We start from the raw sequence: 24,615 nt of genomic DNA on the forward strand, positions 1-24,615 counted from the left end.
TCTCCCTGGCTGGCCAGGAAACGAACCCATGCTGCAGAGGCTGTGGACAGCTTCCCAGCACTGTGCTCAACTTGCTGTGCCACCGGGCAGGCCCTAAAGATTAATTTTTTATTTATACAATAGCTGGGGTACAGGCTAGAGGCATGGGAGGGTGAGAGGATTCACCAGAGACATAGTGGGGAGCAGAAGAGGCAGACAGACCGAAAGCACGGCTGAGGGGAGCAGCAGGCGAGACAGGAGAGGTCTGTCGTGCCGTGTGGGAATCTCCCTGGCTGTCCGGGAATCGAATTGTGCTGCAGAGGCTGCGGACAGCTTCATAGCGCTTCGCTCAACCCGCTGCGCCACCGGGGAGGCCCTTTTTAATAATAATTTTGATGAATGTGAAATATTACTTATACCTGCATTTAAGAAAAGTGAAAAAGAAGATTATACATAAAGGTCACATATTTAATGGGAAATCTGAGAAAGCTTATTTCTTTATGGCAGTGATGAATATTCCTCTATATCTAAATAAAATGTGTCTGTTGAAATATTACAATTTAAGATACCATTATAAAATAAACCATTGTAAAAAATATAACCAGTATATAAAAATGATGAATGCTGACACAAAATGAACTTGAAAAGGGACTTATAATTTCAGTAGGCTGCATTTTTGAATACAGATAGAATAAATGATAATGCTATGAGATGAAATTTTGCATTAAATGAAAAAAAATGCCAGGGTTTGAAAGCCTTTTGTTGGTAATGGTTTAAGAAAAAGTGTTGAGTGGCACAGACATTGTATCATAAATAAGCATTTGCGGAGGTAGCAAGTATTGTAACTTAGGGGATTCAAGATTGGTGACTGAACATTTTGAGGACAAATTGAGTCCAGAAGATAAGTTACTTGTAAAGTTTTAGATTGTCCCTGGTTACAGTAGAAATAAACACTACCCATATAACTTAGACACTCAGCCATGTGCCTAGCCAGTAATATTGGTCCCTGGGAACTTGTTAGAAAGACAGATTCTCAGGTCCTAGACTAGACCTACAGAATCAGAAATGAGATGGTGCTTGTCAATCTGTTTTAACAGTCCTCCAACTTAACTCTGATACACTCAAGATTGAGAACCATGGTACCTCATTATAATTCATTTATTTAGAATTTTGATGCACTCTTAACTCTTTTGGACTTGGAGCTTGTGACAGGCTTATTAGAAATACCTGAATTATTTTGTGTTGAGAAAAATCTTGAAAATTTTTATTATAGATTGGTCAAAATTAGTGAACATAACTAAAGATGATGTGTCTGTAATAGTGTTGGACTTAGGAAACTTCAATTTGAAGCAGAAACACTTTATGAGGACTTAAAACTGTTCATTATATCTCACCTCAGAATTCAGTTGTACAAAATTGTTCAAGGTGAATCATGTTAGAAACTAGTGATTAACATTGTGGTTTGCACCAAATGCTATTGAATACTTAGCTTCTTGAATTATTAGATGCAAGTTAATAGAAATCTGTCCAGTTATTTAAAGATTTATTGGCTTGGTTTAGGCATGGTACTTAAAGCTACTGGAGAAAAAAAAATTACGCATTTGGCATCCAAAGGGCATTAAGTGCACCAGCAAAGATTGAAATAATTATTTTACCTGTTTGGTTGACATTAAACTTCTGGACATTTTGAGTAGAAGTAAGGTGGTTTAGGGATTCCTTCACAAATATATGGTTGTATTTGTTCCTAGCAAAATTATTCCTTTGGGAAACTCATTTGGCAGGAGATAAACTGACTTTCCTTTGCTGAACTTGGTTTCCATAAATGAAAGTGATGGTCTTAATTACATTGTCCAAATTGTAGAGTTGTCTACTGAATTCCAGAAAAGGTTCTCTGACCTGTCTTATGACAACGAGCTAATATTGTTCGTTAGCCTTTTTCCATGTTCATGGTGTGAAGGAAGAGCTACAATGGTGATACTGAATTACTGCGCTAGGTACCGAAAATGAAGCATGATGTCACTGAAACACTAGAATTCTAACAGATATCTTAGGAGGGTTACCCTAAATATAAAAAGAATAAATCAGATGCACAAAAATGTAATCATCAAAATTTTCTAGTCTATTTTTTAATTTTGAGTTTAAAATGTAAATTCCAATATCTTGCATATTTATATTGTTAACACCCAAAGCATAGTTTTATTGATTTTCTGAGCTTGGTGTTCCCTTCATTCATTTATGTTAGCTCCCCTACTCCTGTAAGCATTTGCAGCCCCTGGCTCAAGGACTTGTAGCAATTTTTTGCCATTGTCTTTTCTGCAATTCCCACCTTCCTTTCTGAGAGTTAACTCGAAAGCTTCCTTGGACTCTTTCTTTATTTCTTTTTTTAAAATATTTTATTTATTTATACAAGCACTGGGTATAGTCAGAAGCGCGGGAGGGTGAGAGAATTCACCAGAGCCAGAGCGGGTAGCAGAACAGGCAGACAGACGGAGGACACTGCTGAGGGGAGCAGCAGGCGTGGCAGGAAAGGTCTGTGTGCCATGTGGGACCCTTGCCGGGGGCCAGGGATTGAACCAGCGCTGCAGAGGCTGTGGGCAGCTTCGCAGCCCAGTGCTCAACCACTGCGCCAACCGGGGATGCCCTTCTTTATTTCTTAACGATCTCTTTCATCAGGCCTTCTGACTTTAATCTTGAAAGTTTGGGATATACTTGTATCAAATGATTTCTGAGGACCTGCAGGCAGTAGTATGTACCATAGACTTCATTCACATCTGCAGAATAAGCCAGTTATGATTTATTTTTCAGAGCTTGTGTGTCAGATATTTCTTATAAATATTTTCTAAATTTTACAATCAGGAATTAGCAAAATCTCCATCTTATAGATGAAGAAATTAAGTGACTTAACCCATAACTTGAATTTGAGCATAGGTTCTTTGGATACCAAAGTTCCTGCTGTAACCACTGATCACAAAAGTTATTCTGTAAGTAGAGTCTCCAGCCCCCAGATGTAACACAAAAGATTAAAAAATCTAAGTTTATCCTTTGGTTATTAAATATTATAGGTATCTTCACCTATAGCAATGGGATGCCTCTTAGCAGCTTAAGAGTAATGAAGGGTACTAAAATAGGGTATTCACAAATTAAATTTAGCACTTTAATAGCTTTTACTGAACACTGAATCAGTATTCTACCTCCTTCTTGACTGCAGTGTTTGACAAAGACTATGCATGTGTGTGAAGATAATTGAAATTCCTATAGGTGAGAGGGAAGGCCACTTTATCAATGTTACCTTGAGTGGCTATGGTTATCAGTTGCTGCTCTTCTTTTAATTATAAAATGTTTAGTTTTGTAATTATGAATTTAGTTTCTTAATGGTTGTTGAACTTCACGGTATATAGTGATGAAAATTTGCATCAAAACTTTAGGGTAGTTTTGGTCGGTAATTCTCAGAAGTAAGATAAAAAGATGCATAGACTATGCAGTTGAAATATAATTCCTATTTCTGTTGATAAAGCAGACTTATACGTCTGTTCCTCCCATTGAATTTTCTTATAAGGCAATCCTTTTCATTTCTGATTGCTTCTTGCTTTGGAGTCAGAAATTGGTGAATAAGGTAGATCAAAGGCTCTACCTCAATCAGACACTGTTTTGGTGTAGTTAACATTGTAGACGGAGGGCCTCCCCGGTGGCGCAGCGGTTGAGTGCTGGGTTGCAAAGCTGCCTGCAGCCTCTGCAGTGCCGGTTCAATCCCGGCTGCTCCCTGGCCACCAGAGGAGGGTCCCACATGGCGCACAGACCTCTCCTGCCGCCCGCTGCTCCCCTCAGCGGTGTACTTCAGTCCTTCTGCCTGCTCTGCTCCCCGCTCTGACTCTGGTGAATTCTCTCACCCTCCTGCGCTTCTGACTGTACCCAGTGCTTGTAAAAATAAATAAATAAATCTTTAAAAAACAAAAAAAAAAACATTGTAGATGGAAGTGAGGCTAGTATCCCAGTTGAATTTGGGACAAACTGGAGGAAAACAAGTATTGCAGGGCTCAGAGAGCAGTATTCCCTCTGGTTTCAGGTTACTTTAACAAGCATGTATTAAGCTTTTTCTATGGTCTAGGCAAAGTGTTAAAGACACATATGGGTATAATAAAATCACTGCAAATAATAGGTTCAAATCTATTCTTTATGGCTCTGTGGTTGTTGTATTTATGAATTGGCCTTAAATTAGTATATGCCCAGTTTTTTAGTTGTTTGTATCTGAGAAACAACATTTGATGGAACCAGTATTTGAAGTCAGACCTAACTAGGTTCAAATCCAAGTTCTTCCATATTGAGAGCCATGTTATTTGGGGAAAATTATTTAAATTTCCTAAGCTTCACTTTTCTCTAAAAAAAAAAAAAATGGCGAGGGAAGAAGTTAGTGATAATGATTTCACAGGGTTGGGAAGATAAATGAGACTTGTTAAACTGCTTAATCCATTGCCTGTTATGAAATATTAATCACCAGAGTATCAGGTCCATGACAGCAGAACTTTTGGGCTCTTGTTTATTGCTGTATTCCTACACATAGATTAGTCCCTGGTACATGTCAATAAATCTTGCTTGAAAGTCAAAATGGTTTATTGGTTCCCTGCTTTATGCAAGTGTTCTATGCACCACTGATAGAGCAGTGAACAAAACAGGTCAAGAAATCCCACTCTTGGGCCTCCCTGGTGGCACAGCGCTTAAGTGCTGGGTTGCAAAGCTGCCTGCAGCCTCTGCAGTGCTGGTTCCACCCCTGGCCAAGGGTCCCACATGGAGTGCAGACCTCTCCTGCCGCCCGCTGCTCCCCTCAGCAGTACTTTGTCAGTCTGCCTGTTCTGCTTCCCGCTCTGGCTCTGGTGAATTCTCTCACCCTCCCACACTTCTGACTGTACCCAGTGCTTGCATAAATAAATAAATAAATTAAATAAACAAATAAATATCTTAAAAAAAAAGAAATCCCAGTCTTTTTGGAGCTGAAATTTTAATCATAAATACTTCTAATTGTATTTAATAGTGATATTCTTGAATAAAATATTTCTGAAAGACCCAGAGTATAAAGTAGATAAAAAGAGCTTTATGTGAACTCTGCTAAAACGAAAGGAGGAGCACCTGACCTGACTGGTTATTAGGTCCAATTCTCCATCTACCCATATCCTGGTCGGGGATGCACAACTTGAAAGCCACTGTTTTAGACTACTTGTGATGGGAAATGAGACATTAAACTTTTCTGAGGGAGCTGTTTTATAAATATGTGTCATTTTCTCTAGAAAGTATAATCCCACTCACTGGTTAGGTACCTTTCCTCTATGTTCCCATGGCACCATGTGCTTATAACTTCTGACATGTTTTAGATGTGCTATCTGCATCTCAGCACTTAGAAGGACCTTAATTCATATTGAACTGAACAGTGAACTACCAGTTAAAAGCTGTATAGACAGTTGTTCAGAATTTTGACTCTTACTTTCTTTGAAGCTCTAATGTGTTTGTTTTCTGATGAGTTGTTTGTATATGTTTTTGTTTAATCTTACCTCAATCATTTTAGTCTCTTAGAAAATTGCAATATTAACAACTGAACTAGAATATTTTGGGCTAGAAACTGGAAGTCATTTTGTTTATAGATGGTAGCAGTCATCACAGATGTAGAAAAGGAGCCAGGGTGCTCAGATATTCTGAGCATTGTAGCTGGGAACCTTTCCCCTTGTCCTGATTAGGATTTGATAGCCATCAGTTACTCTAGACTGTATTTTGCTAGGAATAATTGTCATGCTGTGTGATCTGGCTATAGATACACTGTTTCTTTAGCTTGTCTCATCATGACAATCGCTTGGGGATCTTGGACTTCACCTAAATGTCTATTGTTGGATGAGTATATAAAACTAACCGCCTGCTAGCTCAGTGGTAGAGCATGAGACTCTTAAAACTAAATGTGTATGTACAAACAATGGAATATTATTTGGTCTTTAAGAAAAGAAATTCTGCCACTTGACAACATAAATAAAGCTGGTGAATGTTATGCTAAGTGAAATAAAGCAGAAACAGGAAGACAAATACTTGATACCACTTATATGAGGAATCGAAAATTGTCATAATCATAGATGCAGAGAATATAAAATGGTGGTTGTCAGAAGCTGGGGGAAGGAGGAAATAAGGGTGAGAGATAAGTGTACAGTTTTGTTTAAAGAAGGGAGAGGGATCAGAGGGTGGGAGGGAGGAGCACAGGGGACTGTGGTGATGGTGCATTGGTGAAGGAAATTCTATGGGGACTACACCTACGGGGGTGGGGGGAAGCAACTATTGTTTAAAAATGAACAATGATGTAAAAAAATAAAAAAATAAAAGTATATATATATAAACGAAGATGAAGAAGTCCTAGAGATCTGTACTGCATAGTGATTATAGTTAACAAAACTGTATTGTTTACTTAAAGTTTTGCTAGAGGGTAGATCTTATATAGAGTGTTCTTTCTTATCACAAGGGAAAAAAAGAGGGCAGGAGGCAACTTTTAGAGGTGATGGATAAGCTTATGACATAGATTGTGGTGATGATACTTATCTCTAAACTCATCGAGTTGGATACATTAATTATGTAGTTTTTTGTATGTCAATCATACCTTAATAGTTTTAAAAAAATAGGTTCCCAGGGGCCTCCCTGGTGGTGCAAGGGGTTAAGTCTCAGCACTATGAAGCTATCACCAGCCACTGCAGCACGAGTTCCATCCCTTGGCAGGGAGCTGACCTCTCCTGTCTTGCCTGCTGCTCCCCTCAGCAGTGTATTTCAGTAGATCTGCCTGTTCTGCTCCCCACTCTTACGCTGATGAATCCTCTCACACACACCCCCACACCTCTGGCCTACACCCCAGCTCTTATATGCATAACTAAATAAATCTTTAAAAAAATAGGTCCCCAGTCTAACCCTAGACCTTTAGAATCAGATTCTTTTTTAAAAAAAAGATTTTTTAAAAAGATTTATTTATTTATGCATACAGGAGCTGGGGTACAGGCCAGAGATGCAGGGGGTGAGAGGATTCATCAGAGACAGTGGGGAACAGAACTGAAATACACTGCTAAGGGGAGCAACAGGCGAGACAGGAGAGGTCTGCTTCAACATGTGGATTGCTCCCTGGCAAGCTGGGGATCAAACTCATGCTGCAGAGGCTGCAGAAGCTGCAGATTGCTTCATAGTACAGTGCTTAACCCCTTGCGCCACCAGGGAGGCCCCTAGAATCAGATTCTTCAGGGGAGCGGTGTAGAATAGCAGTTACATCTAGGGAATAGTGATAAAAGGATATTACTTTTCACTGAACTCCCTCCTGTATTGTTTGATTTTTTTCACTCTGGTATGTTCTGCACCTATTCAGTTATAATTTATCTTTTTTAAAAGGCACAAAAGGATATATGCTAAAATAAAAATCTCCGTTCCACCCCTATCAATAGCAGCTATATTCTCTTCCTTGGAAGTAACTAGTGCTAGCAATTTGTTATATATCCTTCCAGAGATTTTATGCATATAAATGCATGCACACACACATATATAAAACAGACACATGTAAGTATACCTTTTAAAAAACACAAATGGTAGCATACTGTACAAGTGCTATATCTTTAGTTTTCTGTACCTTGCTTTTATGATTTAATATATGTTGGAAATTTTTCCATGTGGTTACACTGAGTTTTGTCCTTACTTCTTATAGTTCCGCACTATTGCATTGTATACATGTTATAATTTATTCAATTAGTCTCTTATTGATGGGCAATTAATTAGGTTCTTTACAGTCTTCAACTATTAGAAATAATGTTACAGTGAATACTTGGTACACTTTTAGTGTAGTTACTTATGATTATACACTTGCATTGTTGTTCCAAGTGCTTCACATATATAAAAAAGTAATCCGTTGAAACAAAATTATTGGATTTGGAATTTTTAAATATCTTGCCACATTTCTCTCCCTTATACCAGATACAATGCTACCTGCAATATTTGTAAGTGCCTGTTTCCCTCACCAATACAATTATTTGCTAATCTTATAGGTGAAATACCATGTTTCAGTATTGTTTTAATTTTTACTTTTCTTATCACAAGTGAGTTTGTTCATCTTTTTATATGCCTAAGATCTACTTGTATTTCCTTCTTTGGTGAAATGTTCTGAGATTGTTAGGCATTGTTTTTCCTTCTCTGTTAAAATAAATTAACCCTGGGCCTCCCCGGTGGCACAGTGGGTTGAACACCACACTGTGAAGCTGTCCTCAGCCTCTGCAGTGTGGGTTCGATACCGGCCGGTTGACCGGCGAGAATCCCACTTGGTGTGGCAGACCTCTCCCGTCACGCCCGCTGCTCCCCTCAGCAGTGTATTTCTGTCGTCTGCCTGTTCTGCTTCCTGCCTCTGGTGAATCTGCCTCTGGTGAATCCTCTCACCCTCCTGCGCCTCTGGCCTGTACCTCAGCTCTTGTATAAAAATAAATATTTTTTAAAAATAAATTAATCCTCTGCACTGTGAGTAGCAATTTTTTATTTATTTTTTTTTGCAGCTGGTCATTTGTCTTTTGAGTTTATGTACATCGACTTTTCCCAAGCAGAAATGTTTTAATTTTCCTTTTTAAAAAAGATTCATTTTATTTATGGATACGAGAACTGGGGTATAAGCTGGAGGTGTAGGGGGTGAGAGGATTCACTAGAGACAGAGTGGGGAGCAGAACAGGTGGATCTACTGAATCCACTGCTGAGGGGAGCAGCAGGCGAGATAGGAGAGGTCTGCTGTGCCATGTGGGTTAGCTCCCTAGCCTGGATCGAACTCATGCCACAGTAGTTAGGGATAGCTTGATAGCGCTGAGACTTTAACCCCTGTGCCACCAGACTTTAACCCCTGAGGCCCAAACAATGTTTTAATTTTCTATAGTCAAAAGGATTGGTCTTTCTCTTTACTGGCCTAGATTTTTTCTTAAACTTTTCCCACTCTTGAGATCACTTAAAGGAATTTGCCCCCATGGTATCTTCTAATTTTGTGTTTATCCCAGTTAAAGTATGAGGTATGGATCCATCTTATTTTCCTCAAATAAACTTCTAGTTATTCCAACACCATTTGTTGAATAATCCATATTTTTTAATTTAAAAAACAAGGTATGTGTTTTCGACAAATGACATTTTAAATAAAGGGAAAGGCAACTGCTATAAACTAAGATACTTAAGAGCAATATCAACCAAATATAGCATGTGGACTCTATTTGGGTACTGATTTGAACAAACCAATTATCAAAAGACATTTTTAAAGCAGTCATGGAAATAGAGCCAAATAAGGGATCAGGAAAAAAATAATAAAAAAATTAACAGGCAACTATAAATCAGAGCTGTTCTGCAGGGGAGGGAAGAGCACAAGGGACTATGGTGATGATGGTACATGGGTGAATTGGTGGTAGGAATTCTATGGGGACTACACCTGAGAAAAGAAAGCAAACATACAAAAATGAACAATGATGTAAAATATATATAAAATATTTTAAAAATAGAGAATTATCACAAAAAAATAGCATATGACTGGATATTGATATTAAGAAACTTGTTAATTTTGTTGACTGTAATTATAGTATTTCATCTATGGTATTTTTAAACTGTTAAAGATAAATAATGAAGTACTTATAGGTGATTTGATGTATGGAATTTGCTTTAAAGTATACTATTAATGAACACCAATTATATGACCAGGTACTCAACATTGCTAACCATCAGAAAAATGCAAATGAAAACCACAGTGAATTATTAGCTCACAACTGTTAGGATGGATATAACTGTTAGGATCTCTTTGAAAAGAAAGTAGAACAAATGTGAGGTAGTGGAGAAATTGGAACCCTTGTGCACTGTTGTTTGAATATAAAATGTTCTAGCCTCTATGGAAAATAGTTTGGCGATTCCTTAAAACATTAAAAAACTGACCTATCCTATGATCCAGTAGTTCCACTTCTGGTTCTTTATCCAAGAGGACTGAATGCAGTATCTTGAAGGGATATTTATACATATATGTTCATTCATAACAGCACTATTCAAAATAACTTTGAAGTGGAAGCAACCCAAATGTTCATGGACAGATGAATAAAGAAAATATATCCATAAGAGTATTGTTTAGCTTTAAACAGGAAGTTAATCCTGCCCCATTCTACAATATGGATGAACCTTGAGGACACTATGTTAAGTGAAATAAGCCAGTCACAAAAAGACAAATATGGTATGATTCTACTTACAAGATATATCTAAGGTAGTGATATTCACAGAAACGGAAAGTTTCTAAAGAATGGCAATTGCCAGCAGCTGAGAGGAGGGGCAAAGGGAGAGTTTAATGGGTATGGGTTTTAATTTGCAAGATGAGAAAGTTCTGGAGATCTACTTCACAGCAATGTGAGGATTTGCCTTTTATGACATTTCATATAAAGGAATCATAAAATATGTGGCCTTTGTGTCTGACATCTTTCCACCTTATGTTTTGAAAATTCATTCATGTGACATGAATCAGTACTTCATTGTTTTTATGGCTGAATAAAATTCCCCTGTATGGATATACCACAAATTGGGTTTTTTGCTGTTTTTATTTTACTTGTTTATTTTAATGAAGTATTGTAGTGGCAGGAAGGGGCACTAAACAGGTTTTCTAAGATCCAGAAGACTGGGTAAAGGAGGAGTCTTAGAGCCCTCAGTGGTTTTTGCAGGTCTTTTATTGGGATTTACCCGGTACACAGCAGGCAGGGGTGCTGGGGGTGCTGGGAGGCTGGCAGGCCTCCCAGCCCCCAGCAAGTCTTCACTCTATCTGGGCTCTCCGGCATTCTCTCTGCTTCTCTGCTCTTCTGTTTGTTCTGCTGCTTCTCAGCTTCTCTTTCGGCTTCTCTGGCGTCCCCGTGACACCGCCCTTAAAAGCCCAGTCTTAGGCCAGGTGAATCCTGTCTACCTATGCCCACGCCCTATTCCAGGTGCCCACCATCAGGCATGCATTCAGGACAAGGATCCATCATCTACCCTGATGGTGGGAGGGCAGAAAAGCCTGACATTTTTCCTTACCCTACAAGTATTATGGTTTTATATCTCTGTTAATATTTTGACATATTGAATTTCTCCCCTCAAGTGTGGTCACTCTCCCACTACCAAAACACCTACATTTTGTTTATACACACCATCAGGATAGATGATCGATCCTTGACTTAGGAAAAAAACTGTTGTGAGCATTCATGTGTAAGTTTTTGTGTAAAAATATGTTTTCAAGTATCTTGAGTAAATATATATCTAGGAATGGAATTGCTGTATTATGGAATAAGTCTGTGTGTAACCATTTGAGGACTTCTCAGACTTTCCCAAAGTGGCTGCAGCATTATACATTCTTACCAGCAATGTTCAGAGAAATCCAGTTTCTCCACATCCTTGCCAACATATATTATTTTTAAAATTATGGCTGTTTCAGCATATCTCAGGGTATGTAGTTTGGAAAATCTCTCAAGGTGACTGTGATTTACATCCCTTGTGATACAAGAGTAACCACATGCATTAAAAATCATTTGTCCTTCACTTTCTGGAGTGAAATCATTCGGATGGTGACATAATCAGCTTCAGGTCAGCTAAAGGTAATGTGCTATAGTAGAAACACCATAGAGTTTAGTGTTAGTCTTACCCAGGTTCCTGTTGCCCAGCTGTATGGCCCTGAGCATGGCACATCACTATTTTTATTTAAATATTTTATTTTATATAATTCTTACATCTTTTTTCATCTTTGCACAATGTATGCATTTTCATTTTGGTTATATTCCCCATACAATTGGACCCCCCCCTTATTTTGACTCTAGTCCTTCCTTTCCCCACCCCCCACCCCCAGTGTGTCTCTGGTTTATAGTTGCTTGTTGATTTTGATTTTTACTTTGTATTGATTAGTCTTTTTCCTGGTCTCTTATTTAGGTTTTCTGGATTCCTGCTATAAGTGAGACCATCCGGTATTTTTCTTTTTCTTTCTGACTTATTTTGCTGACCATGATCCCTTCTAGCTTCATCTATGTTGCTGCAAACTGCATGTGTATATCTTTTTTGATTGGCACATCACTTTTCTGAGCCTCATTACCTCAGCCGTAAAATGAAACTTACAGTGTCCCCACTGGGGACCTCCCTGGTGGTTCAGGGGTTAAAGACACAGTGCTATCAAGCTGTGAACTAGGGCACAGGCCTGAGATGCAGGGGATAAGAGGATTCACCAGATACAGAGTGGGGAGCAGAACAGGCAGATGTACTAAAATACACTGCTGAGGGGAGCAGCTAGTGAGTCAGGAGAGGTCTGCTGCACCACTTGGGTCAGCTCCCTGGCGGAGGGGATAGAATTCCTGCTGCAGTCTCTGCTGATAGCTTCTTAGTGCTGTGACTTAACCCCTTGAGCCACCAGTGAGGCCCAGTTTTTGCACTTTGTAGGGGCAGGACAGCCACTGAGCAGGATTTCTAATCCAGCAGACCGGGTAAAGGAGGAGTGTAAGGGCAGGGCATGGGCACAGTACAAGTTTTCTGATCCAGCAGACCAGGTAAAGGAGGAGTCAGAGTCCTTAGTGGCTTTTTGCAGGTCTTTTTATTGGGATTTACCCGGTACACAGCAGATAAGGGTGCTGGGGGGCCGGGAGGCTGGCTGTCCTCCCAGCCCCCAGCAAGTCTTCACTCTCTCTGGGCTCTCCGGCCTTCTCTCAGCTTCTGCTTCTCTCTCGGCTTCTCTTTCGGCTGCTGCTGCTGCTGGCGTCCCTGTGACGCCGCCCTTAAAAGCCCAGTCTTAGCCCAGGTGAATCCCATCTACCTATGCCCACACCCTATTCCAGGTGCCCGCCATCAGGCATGCATTCAGGACAAGGATCCATCATCTATCCTGATGGCGGGAGGGCAGAAAAGCCTGATATTTTCTTTACCCTACAAGGAGTCAGAGTCCTCAGTGGCTTTTGCAGGTCTTTTATTTAGATTTACCAGGCATATGGCAGGCAGGGTGCTGGGGGGCCGGGAGGCTGGCAGTCCTCCCAGCCCCCAGCAAATCCTCACTCTATCTGGGCTCTCTGGTGTTCTCTCTGCTTCTCTTCTTCTTCTCTCAGCTTCCGTTCATTCTTGGCTTCTGCTGGCGTCCCCATGACGCCGCCCTTATAAACTCAGTCTCTCAGCCCAGGTGTACCCCCTTCAGGTGCCTGCTATCAGGCATGCATTCAGGACCACAGGGTTCCCTCATCTCTCCTAATGGCGGGAGGGCAGAAAAGCCTGATACTTTTTCCTTACCCTACACACTTTTAAAATGGGGTGAAGTTTACATGTTACAAATGATCTGTTTGAGTGTCTTGTAGTTTAATGTGCGAAGAAAGAAAGCAAAGGGTTAGATGAACTTAGATTCAGATTCTAGCTACATGTTATTTAACCTTTCTGTGTCTAATTTCCACATTTAAGATTTTTTCATCTGTATCTACCTTGCCATGGCTATTCTCACAATGAGATAATGTATTTAAATATAGAAGATGCTTTATAAAATAACTTTATTTTTCTAACTAAGGTCTCTTCTTGTTTAAAATAATAGTTTAATATATACCATGTTAATTTCGGTATTCCACTTTTGAAGAGCCTCAGGCCAGTTTCATGAAAGGAACCAAAAAGACTGGATATTTAACACATGAATAACACTATGTTTATAGAAACAATCACATTCTAGTCTGGGAGAGAATTTTTCTTTTTTTAAAAGAGTATTCTGTTCTGCTATGTATAAGCTTAACTTTCAACAAACCATAAAATTTGGTTGCTAACCTTCCTGATTTCTAACCAAACACAGGTCAGCTTCTGTTGCATGACATGTTTTTGTTTTTTTTTTCTCTTTCCTCCTAGGTCTTTCAGAGCCTTGAAGACCACCATTTGGAAGTGGTAGCTTTTTTCAGGGAAAATGGCTTTCATGGCCTTCTTGCCCATGACTCTGAGTATGCTCTCTACAATATTCCCTCTTACTACAGTTCTCATGCCTTGAAGCTGAGCTGGAATGGAAAGAACCTCACTACCAACCAATTCCTTATGCAGGAAGTGGCCAAGCAGCTGGGTCTGAAACGGATAAACTTTCCCATATTTGCCGCACTGCTAGGTAGGCAGTCCAAAGAACAAATCCTAGTGATTGGTAAAGTTTTGTCTTCTAATGTTAAGAGATGAACATGAGAGTGATTTAGCTTATCATTAATGAATTTATCTTCTTGAAGTCCACATGCCAAACTATGCTAGGGAACACCCAGGAGGCTTTTGGGCTTACTAGGAACTCAGCATGTTTGTCTTATGAATTAATACAGGCCATTTCGGAACATTATTTTGATTTTTGTAAAACTTTTCCTTTTGTTACATTCCATAACTACTATATATGGAGTACTGTCTTAGGCCAAACATTTCCGTGACCCTGGACAACTTTGGTTCCTTACTCAGAGCATAAGTATTTTTCCCCAGTGTCTAGATTTAGATAAGAACACAAATTGATGTTTTTCTTTGTTTCTGTTATGCTAACATTGTATTATGAAAATATCCAAATATATAGGAAAAATGAAAGAATTTTGCAGTGAAAACCCTGTACCTATTACATGAAATGTTAATTCCATTAACATTTTATTACAGTTGATATATCATTTATCCATTCTTCTATCCATCTCTCTTTTAAAGATGTATTTCAAAGCAAATTGCAGTTGATTATGTTTGGAGTTGGTTTTGCAAGTACTCATAGCATGAAAGTTAATACCCTGTGTCAGGTGACCTCTGCTCTTGAATCCTAAAGGATTTGAGCTTGAATAATCTAATGAAGTCAGCACAAGTTTTGGAACTAGACTGGGCAAATCACTGAAGTTATGCCTCCTAGTTTCCTCATCTGTGGAATGTAAATAATAATAATACCTCATGGTGTTATAGATAAGGTTAAATGAAATTGGATATATAAAATGCCCAGCACTTATTAGGCAGTGAATTATTGGTGACTGATATAAAGTGCAGCATGACTAGATGATAGATAATAGCATGGGCTTTGGAGTCAGTCCTTCACTTCTTATGCTGGTGTGGGCACTTACTAACTGCCACTTTAAGCTAAGTCATCAAACTTATCTGAACTTCAGTTTCCTTATTTATCTATAAAATGAGATAATACTACCATGCATATCAGTTAAAAAGAGACATGCATGGGGTACATAGTACGTAATTGATACATAGCCTACTGTAGTTTTTAGATTAAAAATGGAGACTATGTGAATTATTCGGTCATTTTGTCTCCAAAAAGCCCTTTCATGGCTTGAAGGTTCTAAAAAACATTTATACTGACAAATGTACTTCATAGGTAACCACATTCTCCCAGATGAGGACCTGGCTGCTTTTCACTGGAGCCTCTTGGGACCAGAACACCCCCTTGCATCGCTTAAGGTAATGTGCCCCATTTCCTGCTTGGCAACTGTGCCAAGGGGACACCAGAGTTTGATTGGTGTTTTGATGGAGTAATTATCTTCCATAAGGTTTAAAATATTTCAAATACTTGCAGACAAAAAACTACAGTTGTGATAAATCCCTTTAGTAGCTTAAGGAGTCATGTAAATCTATGAAGAAGAATACTAATACCCTAATAATTAATGAAATGATGAGCAAAGGACAAAAGGAGACAAATCACAAAAGAGGAAATACACTAACCAATAGTGTAACTGACTACTAAACCACAACAGTGATTGGACATGCAGATTAAATGTGCAGTGTGGTACTTTTAACCTAACAGTATAGCAAATATTGAGAAATTAGTCTTCTCATTCCTACTGAGGCTATGGTGAGATTGATAGCCTCAAATACTTCAGGTGGTAGTATAAGTTGTGTTATAATATTGTTATATTGTATATTATATTATATTACTCTTTCATTTTCCTAGATGACAATTTATACCTTATCCCTCTCCTCAAGCTTCTGATACTCTCTGCCTGGCTCAGCTCATGACCTGTTTTCCTATTTCACTGAGAAAATTGAAGGAGGGGGAGGAGAACTTCCAGTAACTCCCACCCCTCCATCTTCTCACCTGCAAGCATCTGTGTGCCTACATGCTCCATTTGCCTCCTCTTAAGTGTGGATGACTCTTGCTAACTTAAAGGCATCACTTCAGCAAATCTCTGCTCTTTTTCCTACATCATCAGTTTTTCTCTCTTCATTAGCTATTTCCTATTAGACACACAACCATGCACCCATCTTAAATAAAACACCTGCTCTTGACCTCACTCGCTCCACCCAAACTACTACTCCGTATATCTAACTCCTTTATAGCAAACTCTTCTAGTGAGTTGTCTGTATTTGAGTTGTTTGCTATCCTCGTCCTCTGTTCTTTTCAATTTATTTTTTCTGAAATTGTTCTTGATAAGGTCACCAGTGACCTCTGTGTTAATAAATCCAATACCTAGCTCTCAGTTTTGATCTTGCTTGACCAATCAGCAGCATTTAATCTAGTCACTCACTTTCTGGTTTCTTTCCTGCTTTATTGGCTACTACTTCTCAGTTTCCTTTGCCACTTCATTGTTTTCTTCTCTACTTCTTAACTTTGGAGTGTTCCAGAGTTATATCCTGGGTCCCTTCTGTTTTCTATCGACACTTGGTGATTGCTTTCATCCAGTCTCATAACTCTAAATTCCTTTTATCCATTAGTGACTACAAAATATATGTATCCAGCTTTAATTGCCTTCTTGAACTCCAGATTCTAATATCTAGCAACCTACTAAACATCTCAAATAAAGCATGTCAAAACAGAAACTCCTGATCGTTCCCATAAACCTGTTTGTTCTACAACCTTCCCCATTTTCATGAATGGTAACTCTCTTTTCCAGTTGCTCAGACGAAAAACCTTAGAGTGACCTTGGCATCATTTGTCGAATTGTTTCTCTCAAGCCCCACAATTCATCTCCTGTCAGCAAATACCACCAGTTCTCCCTTCAAAATATATCCAATAACCGTTTTCACTGCCACCACCCTTATCAAGCCACTGTTATTTCTTGCCTGGATTATTATAACAGTTGCTAACTGTTGGTCTTCTGCTTGTACTTGTCCTGCCCCACCCCCAATCTATTCTCATAATAGCCAATGTGATCCCTTAAAAAAGAACTCAGATCATATCACCTCTGTATTTAAAATCCTCCAGTAACTTTTCATGTCACTCACCTAATTTTCACTATGGCCTATAAAACCCTGTACAGGAACTCCTCACTTACCATTGTAGGTTCTTGCAACTTTAAGTGAAATCAAATATAATGAAACCAATTTTATCATAGGCTAACTGATAAAAACAAGAGTTAAGTTCCTATGCCATACTGGTAACAAGAAACATCACCAAACTTCTAAATAAAGAGCTGAAACACTTCTAATAATAAACAATAGCTCATATTCATTCATTCACTAATTTTCCAACCCACTTATTTGAGTTCAGGGTCACAGGTGACTGGAGCCTAATGGGGAAGAACCACCCTGGATAGGACACTGTAGGGCAGAAATGACACAGTGCAGGTTTTCTTATGATCCCATGTAGACGGGGTAAAGGAGTCAGAGTCCTTAGTGGCTTTTGCAGGTCTTTTAGATTTACCAGGCATATGGCAGGCAGGGGTGCTGGGGGGACGGAAAGCTGGCAGTCCTCCCAGCCCCCAGCAAATCCTCACTCTATCTGGGCTCTCTGGTGATCTCTGTGTAGGAGCAGGACTGGGCCACAGTGCAGGTTTTCTATGATCCCATGCAGACTGGGTAAAGGAGGAGTCAGAGTCCTTAGTGGCTTTTGCAGGTCTTTTATTGGGGTTCACCAGGCATATGGCAGGCAGGGGTGCTGGGGGGCCGGGAGGCTGGCAGGCCTCCCAACCCCCAGCAAGTCTTCACTCTATCCGGGCTCTCCTTCATTCTCTGCTTCTCTCTCGGCTTCTGCTGCTTCTTTCTTGGCTTCTCTTTCGGCTTCTGCTGGCGTCCCCGTGACGCCGCCCTTAAAAGCCCAGTCTCAGCCCAGGTGAATCCCATCTACCGATGCCCACACCCTACTCCAGGTGCCCACCATCAGGCATGCATTCAGGACCGCAAATCCGTCATCTATCCTGACGGCGGGAAGGCAGAAAAGCCAGATACCTTTAACTACCCTACACTCTGCTTCTCCTCTTCATCTCTCGCTTTCTGTTCGTTTTTGGCTTCTCTTTCAGCTTCTGCTGGCATCCCTGTGACGCCGCCCTTATAAACTCAGTCTCTCAGCCCAGGGTTACCCACTTCAGGTGCCCGCCATCAGGCATGCATTCAGGACCACAGGGTTCCTTCATCTATCCTAATGGCAGGAGGGCAGAAAAGCCTGATACTTTTTCCTTACCCTACAGACACCCTTCTATTAAAGTGCATCTTCACATACCTCAGTGAACCTAACATGCACATCTTAGAAATGTGGGAGGAAATTGGAGCACCCAGAGATAACTTATACAGACATGGAGGGAATGTGTAAACTCCACACAGACTGTGGCCCCAGGTAGGAGCCACCTTTTTTTTTATCAACATTCTAATTAAATAATACTATTTGACCCACTGTACTATCTGCCCCCCATTACAGCTCTGATATCTTTTCCTTTTGCTCATAGAGCCTATGCACTTACTCTACGTGGAATTATTTTTTCTCACATAGCTACTGTAAGAGGCCGGACTGGCTACAGTGCAGGTTTTCTGATCCCATGCAGACCGGGTAAAGGAGGAGTCAGAGTCCTCAGTGGTTTTGCAGGTTTTTTATTTGGGGTTCACCAGGCATATGGCAAGCAGGGGTGCTGGCTGGGAGGCTGGCAGGCCTCCCAGCCCCCAGCAAGTCTTTACTCTATCTGGGCTCTCTGGCGTTCTTTCTGCTGCTTCTCGGCTTCCGCTTCGGCTTCTACTGCTGCTACTGCTGCTACTGCTGCTGCTGCTGGCGTCCCCGAGACGCCGCCCTTAAAAGCACAGTCTTAGCTCAGCTGAATCCCATCTACCTATGCCCACACCCTATTCCAGGTGCCCGCCATCAGGCATGCATTCAGGACAAGGATCCATCATCTATCCTGATGGCAGAAGGGCAGAAAAGCCTGATATTTTCTTTACCCTACAGCTACTTACTCACTTCTATAGCTTTTCTCAAATGTCACTTTCTCAGTGAGGCCTTTCCTGACCACCCTATTTGACATATGCACACATACACTTACCTGCATTTGCTAGCCCCTTTCCTGCTTATATTTTCTCCATAGAATTTACCCCATGAAGGCAAAGTTTTTTTTTAAGATTTATTTTTATTTATTTATGCATACAAGAAATGGGGTATAAGCCAGAGGTGCAGGGGGGTGAGAGGATTCACCAGACAGAGACAGTGGGGAGCAGAACAGGCAGATCTACTGAAATACACTGCTAAGTTGAGCAGCGGGCGAGACAGAAGAGGTCTGCTGTGCCATGTGGGTCAGCTCCCTAGCCAGGGATCGAACTCATGCCACAGTGGCTGGTGATAGATTGATAGCATTGAGACTTTAACCTCTGCGCGACCATGGAGGCCCCAAGGCAGGAATTTTTGTCTATTTGTTCACCGCTGTGTCTCTGGTGCCTATGACAGTGCCTAGCACAGAGTAAGCAGTAAAATATTTGTTGAAGGAATGAATATATAGGCTTTTGGCAAAACAATATATTAAAAAAAGCCTTTAAGTTTACACCCTTTGACTCAGTAATTACGGTTCTAGGAAGCTTGCAGTTAAATAGTTGGAAAGTAAGAAACAAATCATACCTACATTTCATCATAGCATTAAAAAAACATTTTTTTAAAAATTTCAAGCATCACAAAAGTAGAGAAATACTATAATAATAAAGTGAACCACCATTATAACATTTACAGATCCAACAGTTATCAAAATATGGCCATACTTGTCTTTTTTTTTTGTTGCTTTTGCTAATATATTTTAAAACAAATGCCAGATTTTTCTGTGTGCATCTCTAAAACATATGGGTATATTCTTACATAAACACAATGCCATTATTACTCCTTAGAAAATTAATGATAATTTCTTGGTATCATCTTAATATCTAGTTCATGTTCTCAAACACTTTTTTTGCCTGTTTTGAGCTTTTAAATCATGATCCAAATGTGGTTCATGCATTGCAACATTACCTTTAATAGCTAAGAATTAGAAAGAGCCAAAATGTATTATGAAAGAAAACTGATTAATAATGGCAGTGTCATAAAACAGTGGTTCTCTCTAGTAGGATTTATGATTTTATCTCTGTTCTGTACTGAGAAATAGGGGGTGAAACTATTTTTACTACATCTTCGTGGATTTGCTGATTTGAATTCTGTCTCTCACCCTATTTGCTTAGTGATTTTCTGTGTCTCACCCTTTTTTCTTAGTGATCCATCTTTGACATCAGTGTCCCTTACCTCTTCTAGGTGCGAGCTCATCAGCTGGTTCTTCCTCCCTGTGATGTTGTGATCAAGGCAGTTTCTGAATATGTTAGTTCCATCAAAGACCCCTCAAACCTGGATGTGGTTGGGAAGGATGTTTTCAAACAGTCTCAGGTGAGCCAAACTTCCTCTTCTAAATGTTGCCAGTTTTGTTTTTACCTTCACCAGTTCCACCAACAGACCTGATCTTTTCTGTGATTCTAACTTCTCTTAGCTGCTTATATTCTCCATGCTCACAGACTGAAGCCCTAAAGTTTCCTTTAGAAAACATTTCTAGGCCTGTACTATAAAGGTTCTTTACTTTTTTTAAACTGATTATCCAAGTTAGACAAGTTCATTCTGGAAAATTTAGCAAATAAAGAAAACAAATTTAAGATCTTAAAATCTCATTCCTGAGAAGCACTGTGGCATGTGTCCTTCAACTGTTGTTTTTGTTTCACTGTATATTTTAACATAAAGGATGTTTTCCTTAGTGAAGGATAATGGGTATTGAAAAAGGCTACTTAAAGAATCAATATTTCATTGTTAATAGTGAAAAAGGGCTTGGCTGGGATTTTGTGCAATTAAGTTAATTTAAACTTACAGCTCTGGGTTTCCCATTTTATTTTTTAAATTAACATACAGAAAAACTGACTTTTATGCGTGTGTTTGTATAGTTCTGCAGATTTTTAACACATAAATTATGTAACCACCATTACAATCAAGATCAAAAGAGTTGTGCAACTCCACAGAAATCTCTCATGTTATCTCATTGCAATCCCACACAAACTTACCTGTTTCCCCTGGGAACTGCCAATCTATTCTGTGTCACTGTAGTTACATGTTTTAGAAAATATGTATGAGTAGAATCATATGGTATGAAATCTTTTGCCCAACTACAGTCCTCTACTATACCAACTAAGCTATTGAAGGGCCTTGAAATCTTTTGAGAATGACTTTTTTCATTCATTATATAATGCCTTTGAGATTCTGTGTTGTTGCACGTTGCATCCATTAATCATTCATTTCTTTTTATTGCTGAGTATTATTCATTGTGTGGATATACTGAAGTTTGTCCATTCATCCCTAGAGGTATCTGAGTGGTTTACAGTTTTTCGTGGCTATGAATAGATATTCTATAAACATTTCTATAGAGGTTTTTGAATGAACATAAGTTTACATTTCGCTAGTATAAATACCAGGAAGTGGGGTTTCTAGGTTATGATAAGTATGTTTTACCTTGCCCTGAACCATTTTACAGAGTGCCTGTTCCATTCCTCACCAGCCCTTGTTATCATCAGTATTTCTTTATAGTCATTCTAATAGGCATGTAGTGGTAGCTCATCATAATTTACATGTCACAAACAACTAATGATAAACATTTTTTTCTTGCACCATCCATATTTCCTCTTTGGTGAATGGACATGAATAGTCTTTTGCTCACTTTTAATTGGTTTGTTTAGTTACTGTTGAGTTTTGGGAGATCTTCATATGTACTCATGAGCTACATGATGTTTTGCTATGACAATTTGTATATATGATGGTGGTGCCTATACCTTAAAGAGTGTAGTAGATTATCCCATCGAGATTTGTGTCGTAAGTACATTCTGTGACATTTTCAGAATGAAGAAATCACCTAAATAATGTGTTTCTAAGACGTTATCCCTCTTGTTAAGTGGTGCATGACTATATTCTGCATACAATCTTTTGTTGAATATGTTTTGCATATATTTTCTTCCAGTGTCGTTTTTACATTTTTAAGTATCTTTCACAAAGCAAAAATTTTTATCACTTTTCATTTTTTGGGTCATGCATTTGGTGTCATATTTTAATAACTGACTATTGCAGGCATCACAAACTCTTTTCTTCTAAAAATTTTAAAATTTTATATTTTTCATTTAGAATAAATCATCCACATTTAGTTTATTTTTTGTATAAAGTGTGAGGCATTTTCTTTCACTTTGTTTTGCATATGCATGACCAATTGTTTTAACACAGTTTGTTGAAAAGACTGTCCTTTCTTCATTGAATTGTCTTTGTCAGAAATCATTTCTCTATATTTGTGTGGGTCTATTTCTGGACTTTATTCTGTTCAGTGTTTGCAAATAAAACACTGTCTTGATAATCTTTATGCCAAGTCTTAAAATAGGGTTTTGTTTCTTTCAATTTTATTATTTTTTAGTTGTTTTGTCTGTTCTAGCTCCTTTGCCTTTCCATATCTGTTTTAGAATACTCTTGTCTATATCTAACAAAAAAATCCTGTGGATAGTTTTAAAAAATATTTTTTATTGAGTTAATATTGGTATACATTGTTGTATCCATTTTATATTTATATGATTCCCCCTTCAGGTATTGTTGCCATAGTGTGCCCACCACCAAAGAGCCCATAGCCCACCACTATAGACCCTGTGCTCCCTCCTTTCTTTGTTCTTGTCCCTTCCTTTCTCCCTCCTCACCCCCTCTGGTTGCCCCCATTCCACGGTTAGGTTTCAGGGGTTAGTTTTTCAGTTTGGTTTCTCTTACCATTTGTTTTATTTCTCTGTTTTCCACATATAAGTGATACCATCCAGTATTTGTCGTTCTCCTTCTGACTGATTTTGCTTAGTGTTAATCCTTCCAGCTCTATCCATATTGTTCTGAATGGCAAGAGTTTTATCTTTTTTGATAGCTGAGTAGTATTCCATTGTATATATAGTGTACATATACACTACATCTTCTTAATTCATTCATCTGTTTTTGAGCATTTAGTATATTTCCATATCCTGGCTATGGTAAACTGTGCTGCAGTGAACATGAGAGCGCAAGTTTCCTTTCAAATTAGTGTTCTTGTGTTCTTCGGAGTGGAATTGCTGGGTCGTGTGGCAGATCCATTTGTAGTCATTTGAGAAACAGCTATACCATTTTCCATAGGCGTTGGACCAGTCTACATTTTCATGAGCAGTGTAGTAGGGTTCCTTTTTCTCCACATCCTCACCCACATGTTCCTGGTCTTTTTGATATGGGCCATTCTCACAGGTGTGAGATGGTATCTAATTGTGATTTTGATTTGCATTTCTCTGACGATAAGTGATGATGAACATTTTTTCATGTGCCTCTTGGCCATTTGTATATCTTATTTAGAGGAGTGCCTACTTATTTATTCTTCCCAATTTTTTAAAATTTATTTATTTTATTTTATTTATTTTTTTAACAATGAAGGCATAAAGTTTACTCTCAGATACATTTTCATATATTAAAATGAAGCAATATTTTAATACATTTATTTGCTTTGTATAACTTAAGTAATTATAAATTACTTGCTTGTATGATCTCTATTTTGAAGTCTCCTATAAAGAAATTACATAGTAACAACCTACCCCAAGTTCTTTGTTAATAATGATGCCATTGATTTTACACCGAGTTATACTTCGAAGAATCTGAAGGTGTCTTATTTATTTTTTTAATGTCTTTATTAGCAGTAAAATTTATTTATTTATTTATTTATTTTTATTTTGGGGAAAGGAGGGCTTGGGGTCAAAATAAGGGGGTTGTAATTGTATGGGGAATATGAAAATAATTTATTTATTTTTATTTATACAAGCACTGGGTACAGTCAGAAGTGCGGGAGGGTGAGAGAATTCACCAGAGTCAGAGAGGAGAGCAGAGCAGGCAGACTGACGAAGTACACTGCTAAGGGGAGCAGTGGGCGGCAGGAGAGGTCTGCGTGCCATGTGGGACCCTCACCCGGCAGCCGGGGATCGAACCAGCACTGCAGAGGCTGCTTCGCAACCCAGCGCTCAACCGCTGCACCACCCAGGAGGCCCTCTTCCCAATTTTTAATTGGTTTTTCTTTTTGTAGAAGTGTATGAGTTCTTTGTAAATCTTGGATTTCAGTTGCTTCTCAGTTGTATGGTGTACGAATATTTTTTCCCATTTAGTGTGATATATTTTTGTTTTGGTTAAGTTTCTTTTGCTGTGCAAAAGCTTTTTAGTTTTATGTAGTCCCATTTGTTTATGTTCTTATTTTCCATACCGCTGGAGACAAATCCACAGACATATTCCTAAAGCATATGTTGTGAAATATGAGTATGGCTGTTCCTGCCTTATTTTGAGTCTTACTTGTTTGTCAGATTGTTTTCCAACCCTTCACTTGTAGTTTATATTTATCTTTGGAGCTTAGGTGTGTTTCCTGGAGACAGCAGAAAGTTGGGTTCTGTTGTTGAGCCAACCAGACTCTCTGCCTT

At 39.0% G+C, this 24,615-nt stretch overlaps 1 protein-coding gene across 4 annotated transcripts in view; it reads left to right on the forward strand.

Annotated features, from left to right (window-relative positions):
- Window positions 1-24,615, forward strand: part of FAM120C (family with sequence similarity 120C) — a 139,773-nt gene that overhangs the window by 9,876 nt on the left and 105,282 nt on the right. For all 4 annotated transcript variants that reach the window (XM_054695706.1, XM_037512349.2, XM_037512351.1 and 1 more), the window contains exons 2-4: window positions 13,843-14,089; window positions 15,311-15,393; window positions 20,399-20,527. In XM_054695706.1, the coding sequence (XP_054551681.1) occupies window positions 13,843-14,089; window positions 15,311-15,393; window positions 20,399-20,527 (459 nt within the window). The remainder of the gene's footprint in view (window positions 1-13,842; window positions 14,090-15,310; window positions 15,394-20,398; window positions 20,528-24,615) is intronic.

This window comes from Talpa occidentalis, unplaced genomic scaffold (genome assembly GCF_014898055.3).
Source record: "Talpa occidentalis isolate TD23 unplaced genomic scaffold, MPIMG_talOcc4v2.1 talOcc4.15, whole genome shotgun sequence".
Lineage (NCBI taxonomy): Eukaryota > Metazoa > Chordata > Mammalia > Eulipotyphla > Talpidae > Talpa > Talpa occidentalis.